The sequence below is a fragment of the Musa acuminata genome, chromosome BXJ1-8 (assembly GCF_036884655.1).
Source record: "Musa acuminata AAA Group cultivar baxijiao chromosome BXJ1-8, Cavendish_Baxijiao_AAA, whole genome shotgun sequence".
NCBI lineage: Eukaryota > Viridiplantae > Streptophyta > Magnoliopsida > Zingiberales > Musaceae > Musa > Musa acuminata.
The window spans coordinates 1224546-1245361 of NC_088334.1; the positions used below are offsets into that span (position 1 = coordinate 1224546).

The 20816-nt window shown below is 36.7% G+C and overlaps 1 protein-coding gene across 2 annotated transcripts; it reads right to left on the reverse strand.

The window, feature by feature from the left end:
- Positions 1–455: 455 nt before the first annotated feature.
- LOC135680509 (actin-related protein 3-like) lies at positions 456–17950 on the reverse strand. 2 transcript variants are annotated; one of them, XR_010515468.1, is made up of 10 exons: positions 17599–17950; positions 13277–13511; positions 12774–12998; positions 11228–11374; positions 9247–9339; positions 7039–7158; positions 3380–3490; positions 3121–3239; positions 2955–3053; positions 456–1040 (listed from the first exon to the last, which is right to left on the reverse strand). XR_010515468.1 is itself a non-coding variant. In XM_065194474.1 (10 exons), exons 1-10 carry the CDS (start codon positions 17643–17645, stop codon positions 960–962), a joined length of 1284 nt encoding a protein of 427 aa, XP_065050546.1. In that variant the 5' UTR covers positions 17646–17950; the 3' UTR covers positions 456–959. The 2 variants fall into 2 exon arrangements, 1 of the variants encoding a protein (XP_065050546.1); XM_065194474.1 differs by having other exon boundaries at positions 3121–3246.
- Positions 17951–20816: the final 2866 nt, after the last annotated feature.

Sequence of the window (20816 nt, forward strand, 5' to 3'; positions counted from 1 at the left end):
TGTTTACTCGTTTACTTGAATACCTTTATTTAATCCTTTTCTAGAACATGTTTCATTCTTTCATATCTCGTTATGGTGTAGTTTCTTTTCTATAAGCATCCACCAAGTTAATATCATTTCACTAAGCCAAGCAAAACAGGTCAACTTGTTAATTGACCAAAATTGGCATGAGTCAGATGTGCAGAATCACCTACTGATGCTTGAGCCACATTCATATTCAATCAACAAAGTTAGTTTTACTATATAAACAAGAGGGCAGTTCCGGGCATAACTCGGTAGAAAAATCATTTGAAGGATGCTACAGAAGATTATCACCACCTGCAGATCTCTAAAACCGATGTAACATTCCTGATAACAACATTTTGCTGTGAGCAAAATACAATATCATAATTGAACAAGCTTCACAATGGGAAAGAATAATAAAAGAATCAACACATAAGACTCTCAATATCCCATGCTGTCCAAAAGCAAGCATGATCAGTCAATAAATATTCAAGAACATAGATTACAAACCAGGAGATGCATAAGTTTGTGTTGGTAATGCAAGCCATCATCACTGGGACTGTAGTTGATAGCATTTTCTCCATGCAGGCCTTGCGATATCTCAGGAACAATGCTGAAGTATCAGCAGTATGTGCAATGGTGCCAGTTGTTGCTTGTGCTTGTCTTTGATAAAATGATCAGTTATTAGCCACCATTCCCATTTTGTAATTTTTGAGCAGCTGAGTAACAAATCATAATCCCACCTGAATCATGTTGCAATAGCTTACCAGTAGATGTTATACAGCTGTGGCCTACATCTAAGAAATGAATCAAATGATGACATTACAATGCTGCTTCATGCAGAATCTATTGTACATCACCAGGGCAGCCAAACAGTTGGATTAAATAAAGCCCAGAAATGCTTCTTGCGGTTTGGAAGATGTGTTACATATTCAAATCAGCAACAGTTGTACATGTCAATACATCCCCTTAAAGATGGGACTAGTACGGCATATGCTTGCTCCATATTCATCATAATCCTCTTTTGTATGACAAGACTGAAAAGAAGTTTAAAAGAGTAACCAAGGTTTAGCTTAGTACAGTTCCAATAACCACGCAGATGACAAAGCAAAGGAACATTTTATTGAGCATAACCCAAAAGATGAAAGATCAGCACAAGAAAGGTCGATTCAAATAAAAGAATCTTAGAGAGAATGGTATCTGTTGCTACAAAATTAACTTGCATTTGGTAAATTCACCAGTACCATATAGCAGGATATGGAACTAGAATCAATAGTTGAAACTTCATATACGTACTAACAAATATTCTAAAAGCTTCCAAAGAATAATATATCAGATGATAATATCTTTAAGATCTAGGAATTGACAATTCGATGGGTAATGAATAATGTTCTCAACCCAGGGAAAGAATCACCTGACAGCTCAACATGTAGAATGAGACCCATAAGTTTCTAGCATAGACCTAAACTCCCAAAGTTTTAGTCAAGTTAAGCAGAGACGGAAGGTTATAGAGGACAGAACAGGCCACTTCTGTGGCAATCAGTCAAACTGGATCTTCGGGTTTTTAAGTAGCTACTTTAGTGCATATAATCTCCTGACTTCTGAGTTTGCAGAATAAAATTGGCTGGATCATGCTGGAATATCCCTAGTATCTTTCATTGTATTAAGTCTATAAAAAAGTTTAAACTAATTCATATGTAGTGTTTTATGTAATCTGGCAGTAGTTAGTGCATTCATAATATTAGGCATATTAGAAGTTCACACAATTAGTTTGCTAATTTATTGAAGAAAAAAAATATGCTAGTCATGTGATTAGATGGCATTGAAGGTTGTGATTCAGAATATGAAAAGCATGTGTTCTTTCAAAATTATAAAAAAAATGAAGCCAGTGCATGACAATCTAGGAAGTACCAATGTATGCATTACTCTTATATCTAGAGAGATTGCATCTTTGACTTGAATCTTAATTACCTATGTTGCAAAGGAGAGACCTTATTTTTGTACCAAGATCTCCCTTCCTCTAAAAAATTATGGTCCACAATAAAACATAGCCTTCTTAACTTGCCCATAATAAGATACATCGCATATTTAACTTATGGCCCATGCTTAATGCATTTATTCCAGGTCAATAAAAAGACATGTTGCTGCAACCTAATTTTTTAATCAATTAAGACAAGTCACCTACTTAATTTCCTAAATGCAAAAAAGCATGCTGTCAACTTAATTTGGGGACAATAAGACTTGTCAACTAATTGGAAACAATTAAAGATATCACCTAATTAATAATATATGGTTAAATGATCAGACCAATCACAAACTTGAACTCATGATCCAAAGGGAAACTCATTATCTACTACCTAAATTCTCTCTTGCCGTCTGCTATAGCTAATTAAAATTTTGACATTCTTTCGCCCAAAAATATAATTCAGAATTAAATCTAACATCATGTTATATAGTGCACGGACATGTCCAAAACAACACTGATCCCACATAGCCTGTGTAAGCCAGAGATTCAACATTACGAAATTCTCGGCTCTATCTAGACTTATCCGTTAGAAAAATAGCTGAGTGGTACCAATCTCTCGTTCTGACAATTCCAGACTATATACATTAAAAGTAATTCCAAAGGAGAAACCAGGTCATACTAAATTTGCTATTGGTTCTTTTGTTACACAAGAAAAAAAATTGCTCTATAGAATTGTTAAATCCATATCCAATCATGTCATAAGCATTTTTTTTATTCAGTTATGAGTACATTTCACTGAAGCTATTCAGTAGATATTCCATATTTGTGCAAGCATGTATCACACTGCATTCTGTCATGTCTACATGATTGTTCTTTGAGTCCATTATGCCACAACCAACATTTATCAGTAATCAACTGTAGAATCATAATTATCAATATGAGAAAAGAAATGGACGAAGATGGACAATTCAAATAAAAATTATACCTCATGAAATTCAGGTAGAGATGCAACTACAGAACCTCCAAACCAAACTGCAAACTTCTGGACAGGGTGACTGACAACATTGACCTCCACAGGATGGGACTGGGAACAAAAGTAAAATGGTCATAACTTGAACAGGAAACTGTTATCTTAGTAAAACAACACTTACTATGACATCCCCACCAAGGCGAGCATTGGATTCAGCAATTCGATCATCAACTATCTTCTTTAAATCCATTTGCAATCTTCTCTGTAAACCTTTGAACATGGTTGATCCCCCAGATAAAACTACGTTCTTAGACCAGTTCCAAAAGTAAGAGTTAATAAGAAAAAAATACAACTCATCATATCATAAGTTTTCTTGCTATCTAATGACTTTTCTTAATAAAGTATCTTGAAGTATGTTCTACGTTATTACTAGATAATACCTTATATAAGCCCCTCCTAGTGTCGATTGGTGCTGACTGAACACACATATCAATTACATCAGGTAAGGGAGTTCTGAAATCATCAACACAGATTTCAGGATGAAAGAACACCTGCATGAAGAACTGGATGTTTCACAAAGAACTCTACAGTAGATAGCATCAAATATCTTTAATCAAAAGATGAGAACAAGAAACAAGTTGGTTTCAAAAGAGTTAATATCCTTGAATTCCGATATCCTAGTACATAAGTAAAAAAATGATTAACCAACTAGAAATTAAGTTTTTTTTACTTAGTTACAAACTCGTTTCAGAGTTATACAAGTAGCAAAAGTAATATCAAAGCATTGACTAAGTCTATGGGGTTCATCCATGCAAGTGACAAACTGTAAAGGAAGAAGGCACCATGAGATTGATAACTGCCAAGCTGTCTGCAACATTCTAGAATACTTGATAAAGAAAAACTGCAGCCTTTGATACCATCTGGATGCTTCAGCTCTTTTTGTCGCAATGATGGTTCTTTGTGATAAACAAGCATAAAAAAAGATCTAGAGCTTTTCTTTTATTTCACCAACGTCTTACTCATAAACATCTGAGAATCCTCATTTGGAAGCAATAATCAGCAATTTTCATATCATCCATCTCGAAAGGTAGCACGTGTTTGGGAGCTTTTGGAATACCATCATCATCTTTTATATAAGCCATATCTACCTCGAGATAGGCTCATCAGTATCTTAATTCAAAGCTCAAACAAATTCCAACAGTGGACTGCACATTGTCCTTATGGCCTTGTCCCACAAATTACTTTAAGAGTCATTCTCTCCTGAACTCCAAATGTTACATGTGTTTAAGATTAATTTGGAGGTCAAACACAATTGTTTAGCAAGTTTACATAGTATGTTAAAGAAATTATCTTCCCACAAAACTGACTCATAATTTCTTTAAAATTAAACATAAGATTATCTAGAAACAAGAAAATGATCTAGAATTGTCGGTGCACAAATTGTTAAACAAATTACAGGGAAGTGTTAACTGCACCAAAACTATACAGCCAGGTTAGCTAATCAATCTGTCTGGCTTCCCTCAAAACATGGAGAAAAAGAAAATATTGATCCTTTTAAAATATTAATAATGCACCAGAGAGGCTCCAACTCCAAAGCTGAAGAAAACCTCCCTTGCAAAGTACCTATGGACAAGGTTTTAAATACTATCCAGACTGGTATATACTGATCAATATTCTTGATTTGACCAGATACGAGCGTTGGCATGTACAGCTCGATACTATTATTTTATTATTTTGTTCAATGGTACTTAGGTGGTAAAGGGTCGGTAAACCACCTGGTACATTGGCACTGTGGTAATCTGAAACGTTACAGTACTGGTCCCAGACCAGTGTTTAAATCCTTGCTCATGAAGAAAATGCCTCTACCAACTCTCCTTAGAATAGGACATCTCAAACCTTGTGAAAGACCCATTAGTATTTAGTTTAGTTCATCTCATTGAAGGTAGCTCCTATCCCACCACTCATTTACCATTACAATGAGAACATCCCCTAGAAGGGCTTTAGCAAAATAAATTTCCTATAGCCATAGCACCTTTACAAACCAATGAAGACCAGTTGCAAAACAGACTCATTCCTATTTTTCCAAGTCTGCAATCAAGCAAGGCGGATTAATGATCTAACTGGAAGGTCTTAGATTGTTTATTTCTATCATTGGCCTTCAATAACTAGTGTCCTTCTAACCAAGTGTCTTTAAATTCTAAGTCATGGCTAGACTAACCAATCTCCACTGTAGAAGATTCAAAACATTCTCTGCTTTTTTACACTTATTAATCCTCAGAAGAAGGTTACTGCAGATGTTAAGCATACTACATCTGCACCTGAAGACTAAAAGGCATCAGAAGATGTAGACATTTTTAAAGAGCCTGAAGCACCCAGTGTTGATTTTATAACAATTAATGAGTGCTGTTGAGAATCAAAATCAACAAGATCAAGATCCTTTCTCAGTTCTGGAAGTCATCACGGAACCATTCATCTAAGAATCTTAACCTGACAATAGGCACATTCAAGGATTTGATGCAAGATATACCATCATATTAGAACAAGTGGCATCCTGTTTCCTTGCCAAATTAATGTAAAACATGGTAGAACAAAGAATTATAAAGGGAGTGAAGGTAGATGATTGTGATAGGGAAGATGATAGTTAGAAGCACGACAATTCTCTAGAGAAACGAATAGCTATGCCTATCAAGCCACAGAGAATGAAGGGCAAAGAAAGGAAAGGATTTTAGTGGCAAAGACAACACTGAAAAGTAGGATGTACTTGAGATATATAACAGATAAGACTTGCTCTCAAAAATGCTCAAACCTGAGTTTTTTTCCTTCACCATTAGGCCCATTGCCACATATTTTAGGTCAATTGGAGGATAGATTGCAATCAGATATAATTGGTTAACAACCAAATCTGATCAGTAAACAACAAAGTTTGATCAATCAGTAAACAAATACCTGCCTTTACTAATTTATCCCCAAAAATCTAAAGAAAATGCTTAAGAAATACGAAATTTATACCCTGTTAATTTTGACTCAGAAACATAAACATAACTGGAAACAAACATGACTTGACCCCTAAACTAAATCTAATTAGACTTGATCAGTGGTAAATGGTTGCATCGCATGGAAACTAATTTCCCCTTTTCACAACCTTTGAGTGTTCGACATAGCATCAACATGGTGGTCCATGCCATGCCACAACTGACCATCATTGTGCTGGTACTGGTCAGCACAAACCACATGCTAATCCATACCGGTCAACATGCATTGTTCCAGCACAATACTAACATATGTGCCATGCAAAATCTAAAACCATACTATTAAAGTATTAACTATTAAGTGTAATTATGCTATATTTTTGCCTTTAAAGCATGTGTCATGCTAAAAATGAAACAAATGCAAGAAGTGTTTCAACAGCTGACAGTTGACAAATGGCTCTATTGGATCAGATTTTAACCAGCTTAAGCAGTAGAAAAAGTGACATGTAAAAGAGATACTATAAATCAGATGTGAACAGTTCTGTTTAATTGTTTAAGCATGTTTCCTGAAAAGATCAACAGCTAAAGGGCATTAGATGATGTTTTAACAGCTCTGGATCTTCAGATAACAAAATATTCTGAAAAAAAAACAGAAGATTAGGTACTGCTGAATAGAGAGAACATTTTTTTAGATTTCAGAGCCCTTCAAAGAAGTTCCATGTTGCCATGCATCTTTGACAAAATGCTTTGCTTGTCAATATGCATATTATATTAGGTTGTAAAGAAAAAAACAACTTCAAGGTATTTAACAATATGTTCAAAAACAATAAAGAAAATATATAGACATATATAAAATTTTATTACTTCAAAATATATAATATAATTCTAATTAGAAAGAATTGTTTAGAACAATGATTTTTGAAGGTCTAAATAAGTTAAATTTGTGTGTACTTCCTTCTAACGTTATGGTTAAATTTTAAAATGGATAATTAGCACTGTAGATAATGGCATGCAAATAATAGCCTATTTAAGAGAATGGGAACCATTTCAAAAAGAAAGAATATACACGCTTTTAATACACTAAAGGTTCTGTTAGTCTTGGTATAACAGGATTCAGAATGAAAATCAACCTCAGGTCCAAGAAAGCGCTCATAACCAATGTCAAATGAAAACGGCACTCCAGTCATTGGTTTAACACCAGTCCATTGCTTGATGTACTTCTCAGGTTTTTTGTCATATTTGCTATACTCCTGAAATAACCAAAATATTTGGTTAGAAAATTTGCATGCAATAGTTATAAAAAGATGCATATGTTTTTCGACTATAAGTGTGCTCATAAAGGAATAGTATGAAGGAACATATTAGTTATTCAATGTCCAAAAAATACTAACAAGGGTTGCCACTTGTTGATGATATCATATGTGAAATGACAGAAGAAAATATCTAAATGACAAATATGACTTTTATGATAAGAAGATAAACCTTACAGTCTCTAATACAGAACAAAAAAATGTTGCATCTACAGCTATTTCAAACTTCTAAACAATCAAGAATTCAAGATGAAGTTTATATTTAAGTGTTTTCATAATGGAGGGATCAATACAAATGTTACTTCCAAATCAGCTTTTGGAACTATGGCTACATTAGCCATGACTAGGCTAATTTTAACCACTTGCTTACATGATAAATCAAATATGTTTTTTTAGGAATAGACCCTTTTCTGAATGGAGCTTCTCTTCTTTGAGGAAAAATGGAATCTCCAATAGACTAAAATTAGGATAAACCTAAGTTACCAAAGAGATGAAGCTCAGTTAACCAAAGTGTAAGCATGCCTTTGGAGCCAGCAGTGACTTATTTGTGGACCAACGTCACAAACCGCTACTGAACAGAGCACCCTCCTACCAAACCGTCTTGGCCAACCCCTTAAGGCTTTTGGGGATTGATGCCCGACATTCTCTCCTGCTGGAGGTAGTTCTGGCTGATCTTATCCTAGTTGGACAAGCCTTTCCCTCACCGTGTGGTTTAGGAGAGACCTCTCTGTATCATCATCAAGCAGTTGTCTTCCCAACCAAGTAAGGCTGATGTATAATCATCTTTCCTTCTCCAAATAGCCATAGCTATCCCAAAATATGATAAGCAGATGTTCTCTTCTCCAATTGGGTTTCAAAGTCCTCCCGACTCTTGTGAATCACCAATGCTGCCCAAAGTTATCCTGGTCCAAATGAGGGTAAACAGATACTGTCTGAGTCTTGAAAGGAGTTGTGTAGGCTAAGTCAAAGATTGGCTTAGCCTCAACTAACCCCAAAAGTTACCAACCATCCACTTAATTTAGTTTGCTATGCATGGGGCTTGAGTTAGTTGATACATTATTTTAGTTTGTTGTATGTATTGAATTACTTAGATTTTTTTATTATATTAGTTAAGACATTTTGGTCTAGCTAAAAGATGAACTTGTGCAACTAATACTAAGAACAAAGGTGATAGAAGACCGTATTGTACTCATTGATCTTCTTTTGTTTTCAACATTTGTTGATGTATTCTGAGTAGAAATGCTTAATAAGAATTCTACAGGTATATAATCATGCCAGCACCTACACATGGAAGGCTGAGCCCAGTGCACGAGGTTCCTGCCAGTCTGGCCAGATAAGTGCTTGTACTTGTATAATGGCATGCACAATATTTGCAATGTACAGAATCACATAGAAACAGAAAACTATTAAAAGTGTCCAACCAAAGTTAATCAAGGTCAGTCCACATCCATATTTGTGAATGTAATACATGCTCATGGATCATATAAAACCAAAAACTGTGCTGCATAACATGATAGGACTGCACATCAAGGTGATTTGCAATCCTAGTTATATGACGCTGAGCACAGAACGTGGCTGTCATTGCACAGCATTCGAAATTGTGGGAACAGTAGCAAAGTTGACATTAAAAAGCACCCTATAGAAACATAAGATGTTCTCACTGCAAGGACACTAAAATATGATGTTTCTTTTGAAACAATCTGTATCATGTCACATTCAGATTCTCACATGGAACAAATCACAGTTTAGTTGGCTGACCTGATATATATCACTATTCTAAAATAACATCCATCAACTTATTTGGAAATCCTCATAGTATTTTCCTCATGAGTCTCAGGATGAAAATGATCAGATATTTAAAAAAAACTAAGATGAGACAAACTCTATGACATGATTAGAAATTCTTTCAGCTAGTACTTTAAATTTCATCAGTCAAGGATAAGCAGCAATCATCACAACAGCACAGATGCCAGAAGAACATTTTACAGGGAAATAAAATAAAATCCTAATTTGGAATGGGAAAGTTACCTTGATGATACTTGATGAATTATAACAGTACATTTCCTTCACCTTCCGAGCTATTTCAAAAGAATCTTCAGGTGGAATAAGCTCTCCCCTTTCCTATACCAAATTTGAAGTTTTAGCCAATCGTGATAGTATATTATGAGACCACCTCTCTTTTAATCTATGACAGAAGGATTAGGTTGGCTCACTCTACTTCATTTGAAATTCAAATAAAGCAAGTACAGGAAACTATACATTGCACGAGTAGTTTTATAAATCCATCCAGAGATTAGGTACTATGAGAGACTCATTGAACTTCTCACTCCTGGTGTATATTATCCATAGCCATAATTTAGTTAGTTTTTAGCTGTGACTTCATTAAAATTAAATTTCGTAGATAATTCCTTTAAAAAAGAAACCAAGTAGATCGATTTTAACATTTAATTCATCTAACACATCATATGCCATGACATGACTAGTTTCTGTCTTGGTATCATCTGCATCTCTTTTCAAAATCATACTATAGTGTACTAACTGATATAGTATATTAGGATAAAACATATTACAATAGCAATAATATCAAGTTAGATTCCCAGGTAAATCTTTCTCCAGTGAAGTCCAAAGCATGAGTAATTTTCACCATGCTGGTAATGGGTTTGCACAATTTGCCTGGGATCCATATCAACTGGCATAACTTGAACATGTGCAAAAAAGACTGCTGACACACTCAGCATGGCAGTTACCCCCATGCCAATATCATCCCAGCATGACCAAAAATTTCAGCAACTCCTAGAATAAATCACTCTAAAGTGGTTCTCTTAAGGCTTGAAATATGTACCTTATGAATTGATTACTTGGATTACCATTTTAATCATGTTAATCAATACGTCATAAAACTAGTAGCGAATCGAAGACATGAGCTACACAAAATTCACTTTCAATACTTAAAGAGCCTCTTAGTTTGAAAAATGAGAAGAATACAGCCTTACATTTTCTAAGATTATTAGAAAGTAGAATAAGCTCAACGACAGTCCATTATTGAACTAAGGTAGTTAAAGAAAGCACCAACTTAGATGACACTAACTGCTCTTTTAAGTGCTTCACATGATTGATAATCTATGTCATGGTCCTATGTGCTAAAATGTCTCTAATAAGAATTTTGAGTAGCAGCAAAACATCACAGAAGGTCTCTGAGTTCACAAAAAAGAAACAGAGACATGCACAAGATGAGAAGACTCAGAAAATCCTAAGTGCAGGGTTAAAAAGAAGGGGGACTGGATGACCCGAAAATGGGTGGTCTATGTCCCAGTTCACACCCAGAGATGGTTGACATGAATAGGTCAGTGTGATTTTGAATTCCACGGTGCCTGTATATCCACATAGATGAGGCATCTGCAGCCACATAGACAATATTTTGGAATATTGTAAAATGTTGTTCTCTACGAGGTCTAGCTAAGCTTGAAAGTGAGCTAAAGAAAGAATCAAGTCAAGATGGTAAAGTCTTATACTCAGGTCACCTACGAATACTAAAACTGAAGATAAAAAAAATCAGTTCTTACCATTTTGGTGACACCTAGGTTGCATAAGAAACTTAACAGTTTATCAGCAATAACCATTAATACAATTCTGACCAATTATAGAATTGATATTTGACATCAAATCCTTTCTATGTGGAATTCTTGCTAATCATGGATTTTCAAATTCAATAAGATTAAAAAAGAGTTCAACAAATGTTATAGACTGCGAAATAATAGTAATATGAGATATGACTCGTTCTAACTCAATAACCATGACAAAGGAGAGGCCATATCCCTAGCTCCATAAAACGAGAGAGCAAAAAGAAATGATAACCCAGTGCCATTATGTGAAGACGTAAATTCCCAGATGTACATGTTGCAGCAGTATATCCATGCATGCTCAGATAGCCCAAAAATTTCATGCATGCTTATAACAAGACTATCCATAATGACCTTACGGATCAAAATGGTGGTGAAGAGTCTCATACCCGCAGAAGTTGTAAAACAAACTGCGTTATATCACTGCCAGAAATTGGAAAAGATTTGATGCTACTCCCAATAATGTAGCCATCTACAACTGGTACAACATGGGTGGCTCCATCTCCGATGTCAACTACAACTCCTGTCATTTGAGGCTGAGAAAATATACCAATACATCTTAAAGAAAATATAGTGACTTTAGGCATCTGAAATTCATAAAAGTTTTTTTTTATGAATATTAGATCAGCATGGTAAAAAGTTACTTGAAATATTATGAGCAGTAGGAAATATGCAACTAAGACAAGGAAGTTTAAATGTTCTGAGTAACAAAACAAAGTTTGTTCAATAACATGGTGAACGACCACTGGTGACATGCTCTTTGCTTCCAGAACCTTCATATGTCATTCAATAATCAATCACTTGAACAGTATTTTCCTTTCTTTCTTTGGTAGAATGTTCAAAACTTCAATGAAAAGATATCCCCAGAATAAAGTATTCCTAGCTCGATACATTCTTGATAGTGTGCTTCAGCATCATTATCAAACAAAGACTGATTTTAGGATGGAGATTCATTTTTGATCATGGGGTTAGCCTAACTTGTCGTCATCTAAATGTTAACATCAGAGATGTCTTGGATTCTGTCCAAGTGGTTTCAAGAAACTTACTGAAATGATATTTCAGAAATGTATAATGCCAATGCACACCACCCTTTCTACCCTTGCAGAGTGGTTGCTTGGGAAATAATGTAGCTATGCAGTAGGCAAGTGGCTTTCATAAAAAATTCAAAATCTTGCAAACTCATGAAAATCATAATCTCCAAGGACAGACTAAACTTCTACCTACAATTCATAACTAAATAGTAACGTTCCATAAAACTGAAAATGCATCATAGAGGAAAAGCTTTCCATGACACAAATGAACAGTCACAAGATAAAACAGGTCTGGCCACAGGGAACAATGACAGAGAAGGCAGGATAGAAAAGAAAGTAGTACAACAAAGAATGCAGAAAGTCATTATCATTCTATAAAAAGCACCAATAATCTACAAGATGAACCAAGTTCATCCTCGAGGAATATAGAATTTTCAAAGTAGCCAATAGGACTAAGATTCATTATGCTACTGTCATGAGGTAAAGTTTGAGGCAGCCAAGTGATGCCACAGCCTAATTTATGCCAGGAGCCTTCAAGAAGGCAATTCAAAAAATAACAAGCATGGAGAACCTTTGATGTCAACAAACATGAGGAAATGGTTGAATGGATCTCCGTGCAAGTATTATGGTCCATATGCAATTTTACAGATGATCATAACAAAAAGATAAACATGCAGAAGGAACAAGCTATTACAAGTTATTGGGTACCACCGCCCACAATGGTGCTGACAAAGTTCAGAGAAACTGAAATAGCTTTCCACAAACATAACGGAAAAGGAACTATTTTCAAAATGGAAGCATAATTTACTATCTAAATCTATTTACATTATATGAAGTGAAAATTTTATGCTACATCAAACTATACTCAACCCATCTTTAAATCTTCAGTGTATACACAACTAACCTTGGGGGTTGAGCACCCAGCAGAAAGGGCAAGGACAGGCTGGAGTGCTATATACATTCCAGGGACGTTAAATGTTTCAAACATGATTTCTCCCATGTATTCACGATCTTCTGGAGAGGTGATTGGGCTCTCCGTCAAGAGAAAATAATGATCCTCAGGATCACAACTTAGGTAATTATAGATACACTGTTGCCAAAATTTTTCCATAGTGTCCCAGTTTGTAACCTGCAAGCATACTATTAATTCACAAGCATAGTCTAGGTGATTAGATATTAATTTCAAAGCACGACTTTTTATAGTGATGCCATGGAAGTTTATGCAGAGCATGATGTCCCATGTCTCAATTTGCAGTACTGGGCAAGATGCTCAGCTGAGCCCAAGACAGCATACTAGTTGTGGGCACATGATCAGCACATGTAACAGCACGTGCTGTGCCCAAATGTCATCTCATGTGATAATGAGATTCTTATTTTTTTTTTAAAGTATAAAGAATAAATATGTACCTTACTGTGTTGTATAGGATAACTGAGATTGTAAATTCCACTAGCACGAGACTGTGAGACAGCCTCTTCTCCAATAAAAAAGTCGAGATCAGCCATTATTCCAGAATTGTATTGTGCTATATAATTTCCCATATTGCGACCTTCTGACTGATTCAAGAAAGATTCATTGACAGCAACAACACTAGGAATGACAAAGCTTGGTTCAACATTGCCAGCAAAACCTATTTTGGTGTACCTAATGCAAGAAAATCCATATTGTCAAGATAAAAGCGAAGTAAAATCTATGAAGTTATGCATATGTTAGTGGTGCATGTAAGTCTATTACAATATTCTAAAGAATACATGTATCTAAAAACAAGAAGCCATAAATAGATATCACAAATGACATCTGCATCTGCACCTAGCTTCAAATATAAAACTATTTCAAACAGCTCATATCATAGAATTGAAGAGAAATACAGTAAATTTCAGACCAAAATCAAGAACCATAAGCATAGAAATGACTTAGTACAGGGTTTAGGCTGTGTGCATTAAAGTTTAGATCAGGTGAAGTGTCCACAAAATATTTCATGACATCAACGATTGTCTTGTTCAATGGAAAACGTTAGCACAAGCCAAAATATTTCGTCAGTTGGCCGAAATGATAACTAAAAGTATAAAAGTATAAAATATTATATATAGGACAATCTAGTGTGCAACTCCTGACAATTCAGAATCTAACGATGATAAGAGGTATTTGAGATTGGATTCACGATTAAAATACTTGACAAATTACATACAAGGAACAACCTTGGCACACCCCTAAAAGAAATCACAAAAAACATTATATCAGAAATAAAAAATTCATCCTAAAGATCAAAAATATATACATATTTTTACACTTTGTAAAATATCTGACTTTTCAAAAAAATATTGAACTAATATACAGAACATAAAAGACTGCATTTAAGATAATGATAAAAAAATGATACTTGATTCTCTAAAAAATAAGAATGATATCTTTACAAGAGATAAATACAAAGTACAAAAAATGGTATATATATTTTGGAAACAAGACTTAAAACTTATCTGCTAATAACTTTGAAGATAGAAACAAACCCAAAGATGATCCCAATATTTTTCAAGTCATTATCTGTGTGAACAGCTGGATAAAAGGACAGATAAAGAAAAGCACTTCATTTAACAAGAGTTCACATGGGCCTCCTTTCTCTATAATGGCATCACTATTTTCACAAAATTCTCCATCGTCCCTGTCGATTATCCTATCTTTTCATACTTGTCGTATATGAAAATAAATGGAAAATATTACAACAATGGTGATAGATAACATATGCAAAAATGATAGCAAATGCAATAGTAGCAGTGTCTCCTCTGTTTCAGTCGTAGTCATGGCTTTCTTATCTTCCCTCTCCCTTTTTAATTTGTATGTATTAGCTGAAGTAATCAGCACTCTTACAATGGTAGCCAAATAATAACTTAGATATCATCAATTTTTTTGTTGTGTTTCCTATTAAAGAAGACCTAAAAATGTTCTGTCATAAGCTAGAAACTATTACATAATATACTTCTAGAAGCTTTGTCATTTTTGTTCTTTGTAATTCCTTAGAGAAAATAAATTATACCCAACTGTTGACAATGAAACAGTATTGAATACTGATAAGGGACCATTTGGTCGGCTGGCCATTGGTGCAGCCCGTAGGATCACGAGGAATTATCCGCTTTGGGTGATGGGCATACCCGCACGGTTTTGTCCTTTCGGAGCATGTGAACTCCAAAAGGCGCCTCTGAGGGTAAGGGAGACCTGGCAGACTTATGAGCCCTTGGTTCCCATACTCCTCAACCAATGTGGGACTAAATGGCCTTATCAGTGCTCCCTCCCGTAAGGGAGCCAAGGTGCAAGGCTCGGGAGCGAGTTTGCTCGGCCGAGGTGCAAGGCTTGGGCCCTCCTTCTAGCGCCAATCTAATAAGGGACCATTTGGTCGGCCGGCCATTGGTGCGGCCCATAGGCTCGCGAGGAATTGTCCGCTTTGGGCGATGGGCGTACCCGCACGGTTTTGTCCTTTCAGAGCTTGTGAGCTCTAAAATGCGCCTCTGAGGGTAAGGGAGACCTGGCGGACTTATGAGCCCTTGGTTCCCATACTCCTTAACCAATGTGGTACTAAATTACCTTATTAGTGCTCCCTCTCATAGGGGAGCCAAGGGCTCATAGTCGAGATGCACAGCTCGGGAGCGAGTTTGCTCGGCCAAGGTGCAGGCATCGGGCCCTCCTTCTAGCGCCAATCTGATAAGGGACCATTTGGTCAGCCGGCCATTAGTGCGGCCCGTAGGCTCGCGAGAAATTGTCCGCTTTGGGCGATGGGCATACCCGCACGATTTTGTCCTTTCGGACCATGTAAGCTTGAAAAGACGCCTCTGACGGTAAGGGAGACCCGACGGACTTATGAGCCCTTGGTTCCCATACTCCTCAACCAATGTGGGACTAAATGACCTTATCAGTGCTCCCTCCCGTAAGGGAGCCAAGGGCTCATAAGTCCGCCAAGTCTCCCTTACCCTCAAAGGCGCCTTTTCGAGCTTACATGCCCCGAAAGTACAAAACCGTGCGGGTACGTCGATCGCCCAAAGCGGACAATTACTCGCGAGCCTACGGGCCGCACCAATGGCCGACCGACCAAATGGTCTCTTCTCAGATTGGCGCTAGAAGGAGGGCCCAAGCCCTGCACCTCGACCGAGCAAACTCGCTCCCGAGCCGTACACCTTAGCTATGAGCCCTTGGCTCCCCTACGGGAGGGAACACTGATAAGATCATTTAGTCCCGCATTGGTTGAGGAGTATGGGAACTAAGGGCTCATAAGTCCGTCACGTCTCCCTTACCCTCAAAGGCACCTTTTCAAGCTTACATGCTTCGAAAGTACAAAACCGTGCAGGTATGTCTCTCGCCCAAAGCGGATAATTTCTCGTGAGCCTACGGGCCGCACCAATGGCCGACCAACCAAATGGTCCCTTATCAGATTGGCGCTAGAAGGAATGCCCGATGCCTGCACCTCGGCCGAGCAAACTCGCTCCCGAGCCGTGCACCTCGGCTATGAGCCCTTGGCTCCCCTACGGGAAGGAGCATTGATAAGGCCATTTAGTCCCACATTGGTTGAGGAGTATGGGAACCAAGGGCTCATAAGTCCGTTAGGTCTCCCTCACCCTCAAAGACGCCTTTTAGAGCTCACATGCTCCGAAAGGACAAAACCGTACGCCCATCGCCCAAAGCGGACAATTCCTCGTGAGCCTACAAGCCGCACCAATGGCTGACCGACCAAATGGTCCCTTATCAAATACATATCATATACCATTAATAAGTTGATGTAGCTTGCCATACCAGCCTCGATTTAGTGCAAGTGGAAGATTGTATTCTAAGGCATAAAATTCATATAGAGGTAGATATAATTTTGACTTCTTATATATAAAAAAAGAGACTCAGGTTCACCGATTCTTTTGAGAATATACACATATACACACAACTAAATGCACAAAGCATGTGCTTGATTTCTTGCTAGGATTGCTTAAGTAGTGCAAGACCTAGGCCACAACCGCTCACAAGGGCCAGTCAAGTTGTCAACAACATCATGATCACAGAAATTCTTTCAATTGACAAACCCAATGTTATTGCTTGGACTTGTATAGAAATGACTTGCTCGCATAAACTTTTATATCCTCTAATTTTGTATCGGTCATGCAACTCCACTGTCCAACAAGATCTAGTCATAATCGTTCATTTCATTCCTCCCACTTATAAGGATCATGCAACATTAATTAGTTGGATGCCAGCTCCTACTCACATCTATAATAAAATCAGAAAACATAAACAACCTCTACGGCAGAAATTGGACCCCAAAATGCCTAAGGCTGAATTCTGGTCCCTTGCTGTGGTAAAAAGGCCACTAGGAATATATATTCGTATAATCTAATTACACGATTCTTTGTGGTAATATAAAAAAAATAAACAGAATAAAGAAAACAATAGATATGAGAAAGTTCAACTAGCCAACCCTAGGAATCAGACCTCCTCCCCTTAGAACCACACCAAGAACTAACCCCAGATTACCAGTCCCTAACAAATGGTTTGCTAATAATGTCAAGATTCAAATCGGTCAATCGGGCCCGCGGTTTATGTAGAAGCTAACAATCACCACGATGGTCGTAATGGAAGAATAACAAGGATGTTCCGCTTACAGCTCTAACAAGAGCGAGCATTCGATCAAACAACCTGTTCGAGAAAATGTTTCAAATAGGGGAATTCGCATGCCAAGACAAGATCGAGAAGGGGGAAGTACCCGGTCCCGTTGTCAATGACGACGGCGGGTCGAGAAGCGGCGTCCATTCGAGGGGGACTGCGATGTGGATCCGCCGCCGAGATCCGAGAGGGGCTCGGGGCAACCGCTCATGATAGCCGGCGACCGGCACGGAGCGTGGCGAGTAGGGGAGCGTCGGGGCGGCGGCGGCGGCGGGGTAGGGGTAGGGGGAGATCGACGATCGCCGGGTGATCAATCCTTCCTCTTCCAACCTCCCCGATCGACGGAAGGATGGTTAGGCAAGAACGAGACGGCACGGACTTGGTCTTCGCTTTCGCCCTCCCTCTGCGCCCGCGACGTTATCGATGTTTACCAGTTCTGATCCGCCTTCGCGACTTGCCCTCCTCTTGTATTCTTTAAACGAGTAGCGGGAAATAAAATAAATAAATAAATAAATAAAAATACCACGAGGGTAAAATAGTAATATAAAGCACAGACACATTGTCACCACAGATAAAAAAAAACCACTAATTACATTATTTGAATCATATAAAAAATTAAATTATTTAAATAATCATAATTATTGTGAGAATAATTTTTACATTATATTCATTGCTTCGTCATCATCACAAAATATCTGATTTTTTCTTATTATTCTTTTTTCAATATATTATTTTTTTAATATTAAGTCCGTTATCTAATTAGTTTCTTAATAATTTAAACAATAACTAAGTGAATTCTTTGTACTTAACTATCTTTAGCATCTCGATTTCTATATTTTTATGAAAGTAAAATTCTCATCACATGCTGACTCTATCTCACTTTAGTTTATCACTAATCACATGTAGTATTTTCATCAGTAGAATCAACGATGTGAGGAGAAACGAGATTAAACATTTTATTTTCATCTAATTTTTAAAAATATAAGAATCAAGATACTAAAGGTAACTAACTATAGTAGAAAATAATTATAGGGGATAATATATAATTAGCCCAAGATCGATGGATCGTTATCCAATTTGATTCTAATAACCATAATACTAATATAGAATACAAGAATATATTTTAATGATCTAATATGCACGTTCCCAAGATCAACGTTGAAATCCAAAAGTGCTCAGTGCATGAGGTGGCAGGTGGAAGAGATGGTGGTGGCGTCCTATAGTAATATGTCAACAGGGCCTGTGGATGGTTGCAATTAACGTGGAAATCGAATGTCCAAATTGGGGGCGTCATGACAGGGAATTCCCACCAAGGGATGGAGCATCTTTTGGGGAATACGTTGTATTTGGAAGGTTGTGTGATCGGCACTCGTTTGACCTGATCGATTCTGAATTAAGGATTCGAATCTTTTAACGAAGTTTGCATAATCTCTGAATATAGCTATTTTGATGAGCCAATTACTTGTAAAATTTTCAACAGTAGGAAACTTCTTGGAAGCAAGTCTTTATTGTCATTTAATGACCGGTTCTGATAAGACTAATTTTAATTGTATGATGTTAACGAACCTTAGCCATCATGGAAGTGTCAACACGGTTTAGTCTAATTCTCGATGCTCATGATTGTCGTTACAATAAGGCCTTCGTCGTGTCAGATTTAGCCATAAGGAGGGGAGAGATTTACTGACTTTGACCCCTCTGAAAGTTAAGTTAATATCGAGTGAAGTTTTCGTAGAAGGGTTATCCTCCAACCTGATATTGATCAAGGGGCTTTTATGATTGCACTCGAGGGTCGGATCGTACGTTTTCTTACGATGGCGACCGACTCCTCGGGCGACTGACTTATACGTTTACGTGATCATCGATCGACCTGTATGGGATGACGTCGTGTGGCACCGTTCCAAGCTTTTCGGAGTGACCTTCGATCGTACAATGCTGTCTTATGCGACTTCGAACGACACGAGAAGGAGTCGCCATCGTCCTAAGTATGAGGTGATATATCTGATGCGATGCTCCATCTTAGTCCTGAGGCTCTATGTCCGTGCTAACATGGTTGTTGACCGCGTCCATGAGGACAATACCAGAATATGCCATGAGATTAAATTGTTGAATTATGCATCTATCCTAAATCATGTCGGATCATAATGATAAACCTTGTATATAGTAAGAGGAAAACAACTGTGTGCCACTTTATCATGATCTATTTGCATTTAGTGTCTAACCCTTTAAAATCCCAACACAAATTGATGAACCTGAGTTTATGTTTTCTGAATTTGCTAGACAATTCAATTTAAACTCAATATATCTATCATTTGATTTTTGTTCTCTTTTAATTTTCATCTCATTCATACATGAAAATTCTCTCACCATTTTTTTTCTATTTATATTCAATAATATGATATTCAATCGTCTATTCCGGTCAAATAGACATATTAAGGAATTTAATGGTCTATTTCTAATATAAGCAAACCAAAATATTATATGGACTTTCTTGGCAAGCTCCACATATACCATCTCAAATTATCCACCCTCTAATGTTTAGGGCAAATATAATTTTAGACAAATGTAAATAAATTTTACTCTATTACTTTTTATATAAATTGATAGTGGTAAAAGATTAAAATCTTTGGTATAATTTATTCTTAGTAATTAAAGAATAATGAGAAGATGTAGAGATGAGACAATATTGTTGTGTATTGCAATATATATATATATATATATATAATTACAAGTCAATTGGAATAGGTACATTGTACCCTATGGGCTACTCCATAGAGTAAATCGATTGTCCCTACTATATAGATCGGTCCAATCCCCTTATATAAAATTTATAATATTATTTATAGTATTTTTGACATCTCTACCAAAATATTATAATTAAATTAAATGAACTTAAAGTCCAGTATAAATCAACTCACAAAAAAAAATAGAATTTTAAATATAAATCATATTGGTTAGGAACAAGAACAATCAAATATTAAGATTTTTAATATTTTTAAATATACTTGAAAATAATATAATTGAGAAAATAATATTTTTATAGCACCCTTTAGGTACTATAAAAAAGAGGGAAAAGTATTTTTCGAGAATTATATATATAGATATTTTGTGATAGTTTTCTCTCTCGGAAAATCGCATATATATAATTCCTTTTTTTTGTTTCTATCATACTAAAATTTGCATCTAAAAGTGTCAGCTCACAAGTGAGAAGATAAGATGAGTTCATTGTAGTTTCTCCTTCTCATCACTGCTTAGAGAAAGCAAGTCACAGGAACATTTATCTGGAAGACAACCACAAAGCAGCGTAGTAGTGCGTCTTTT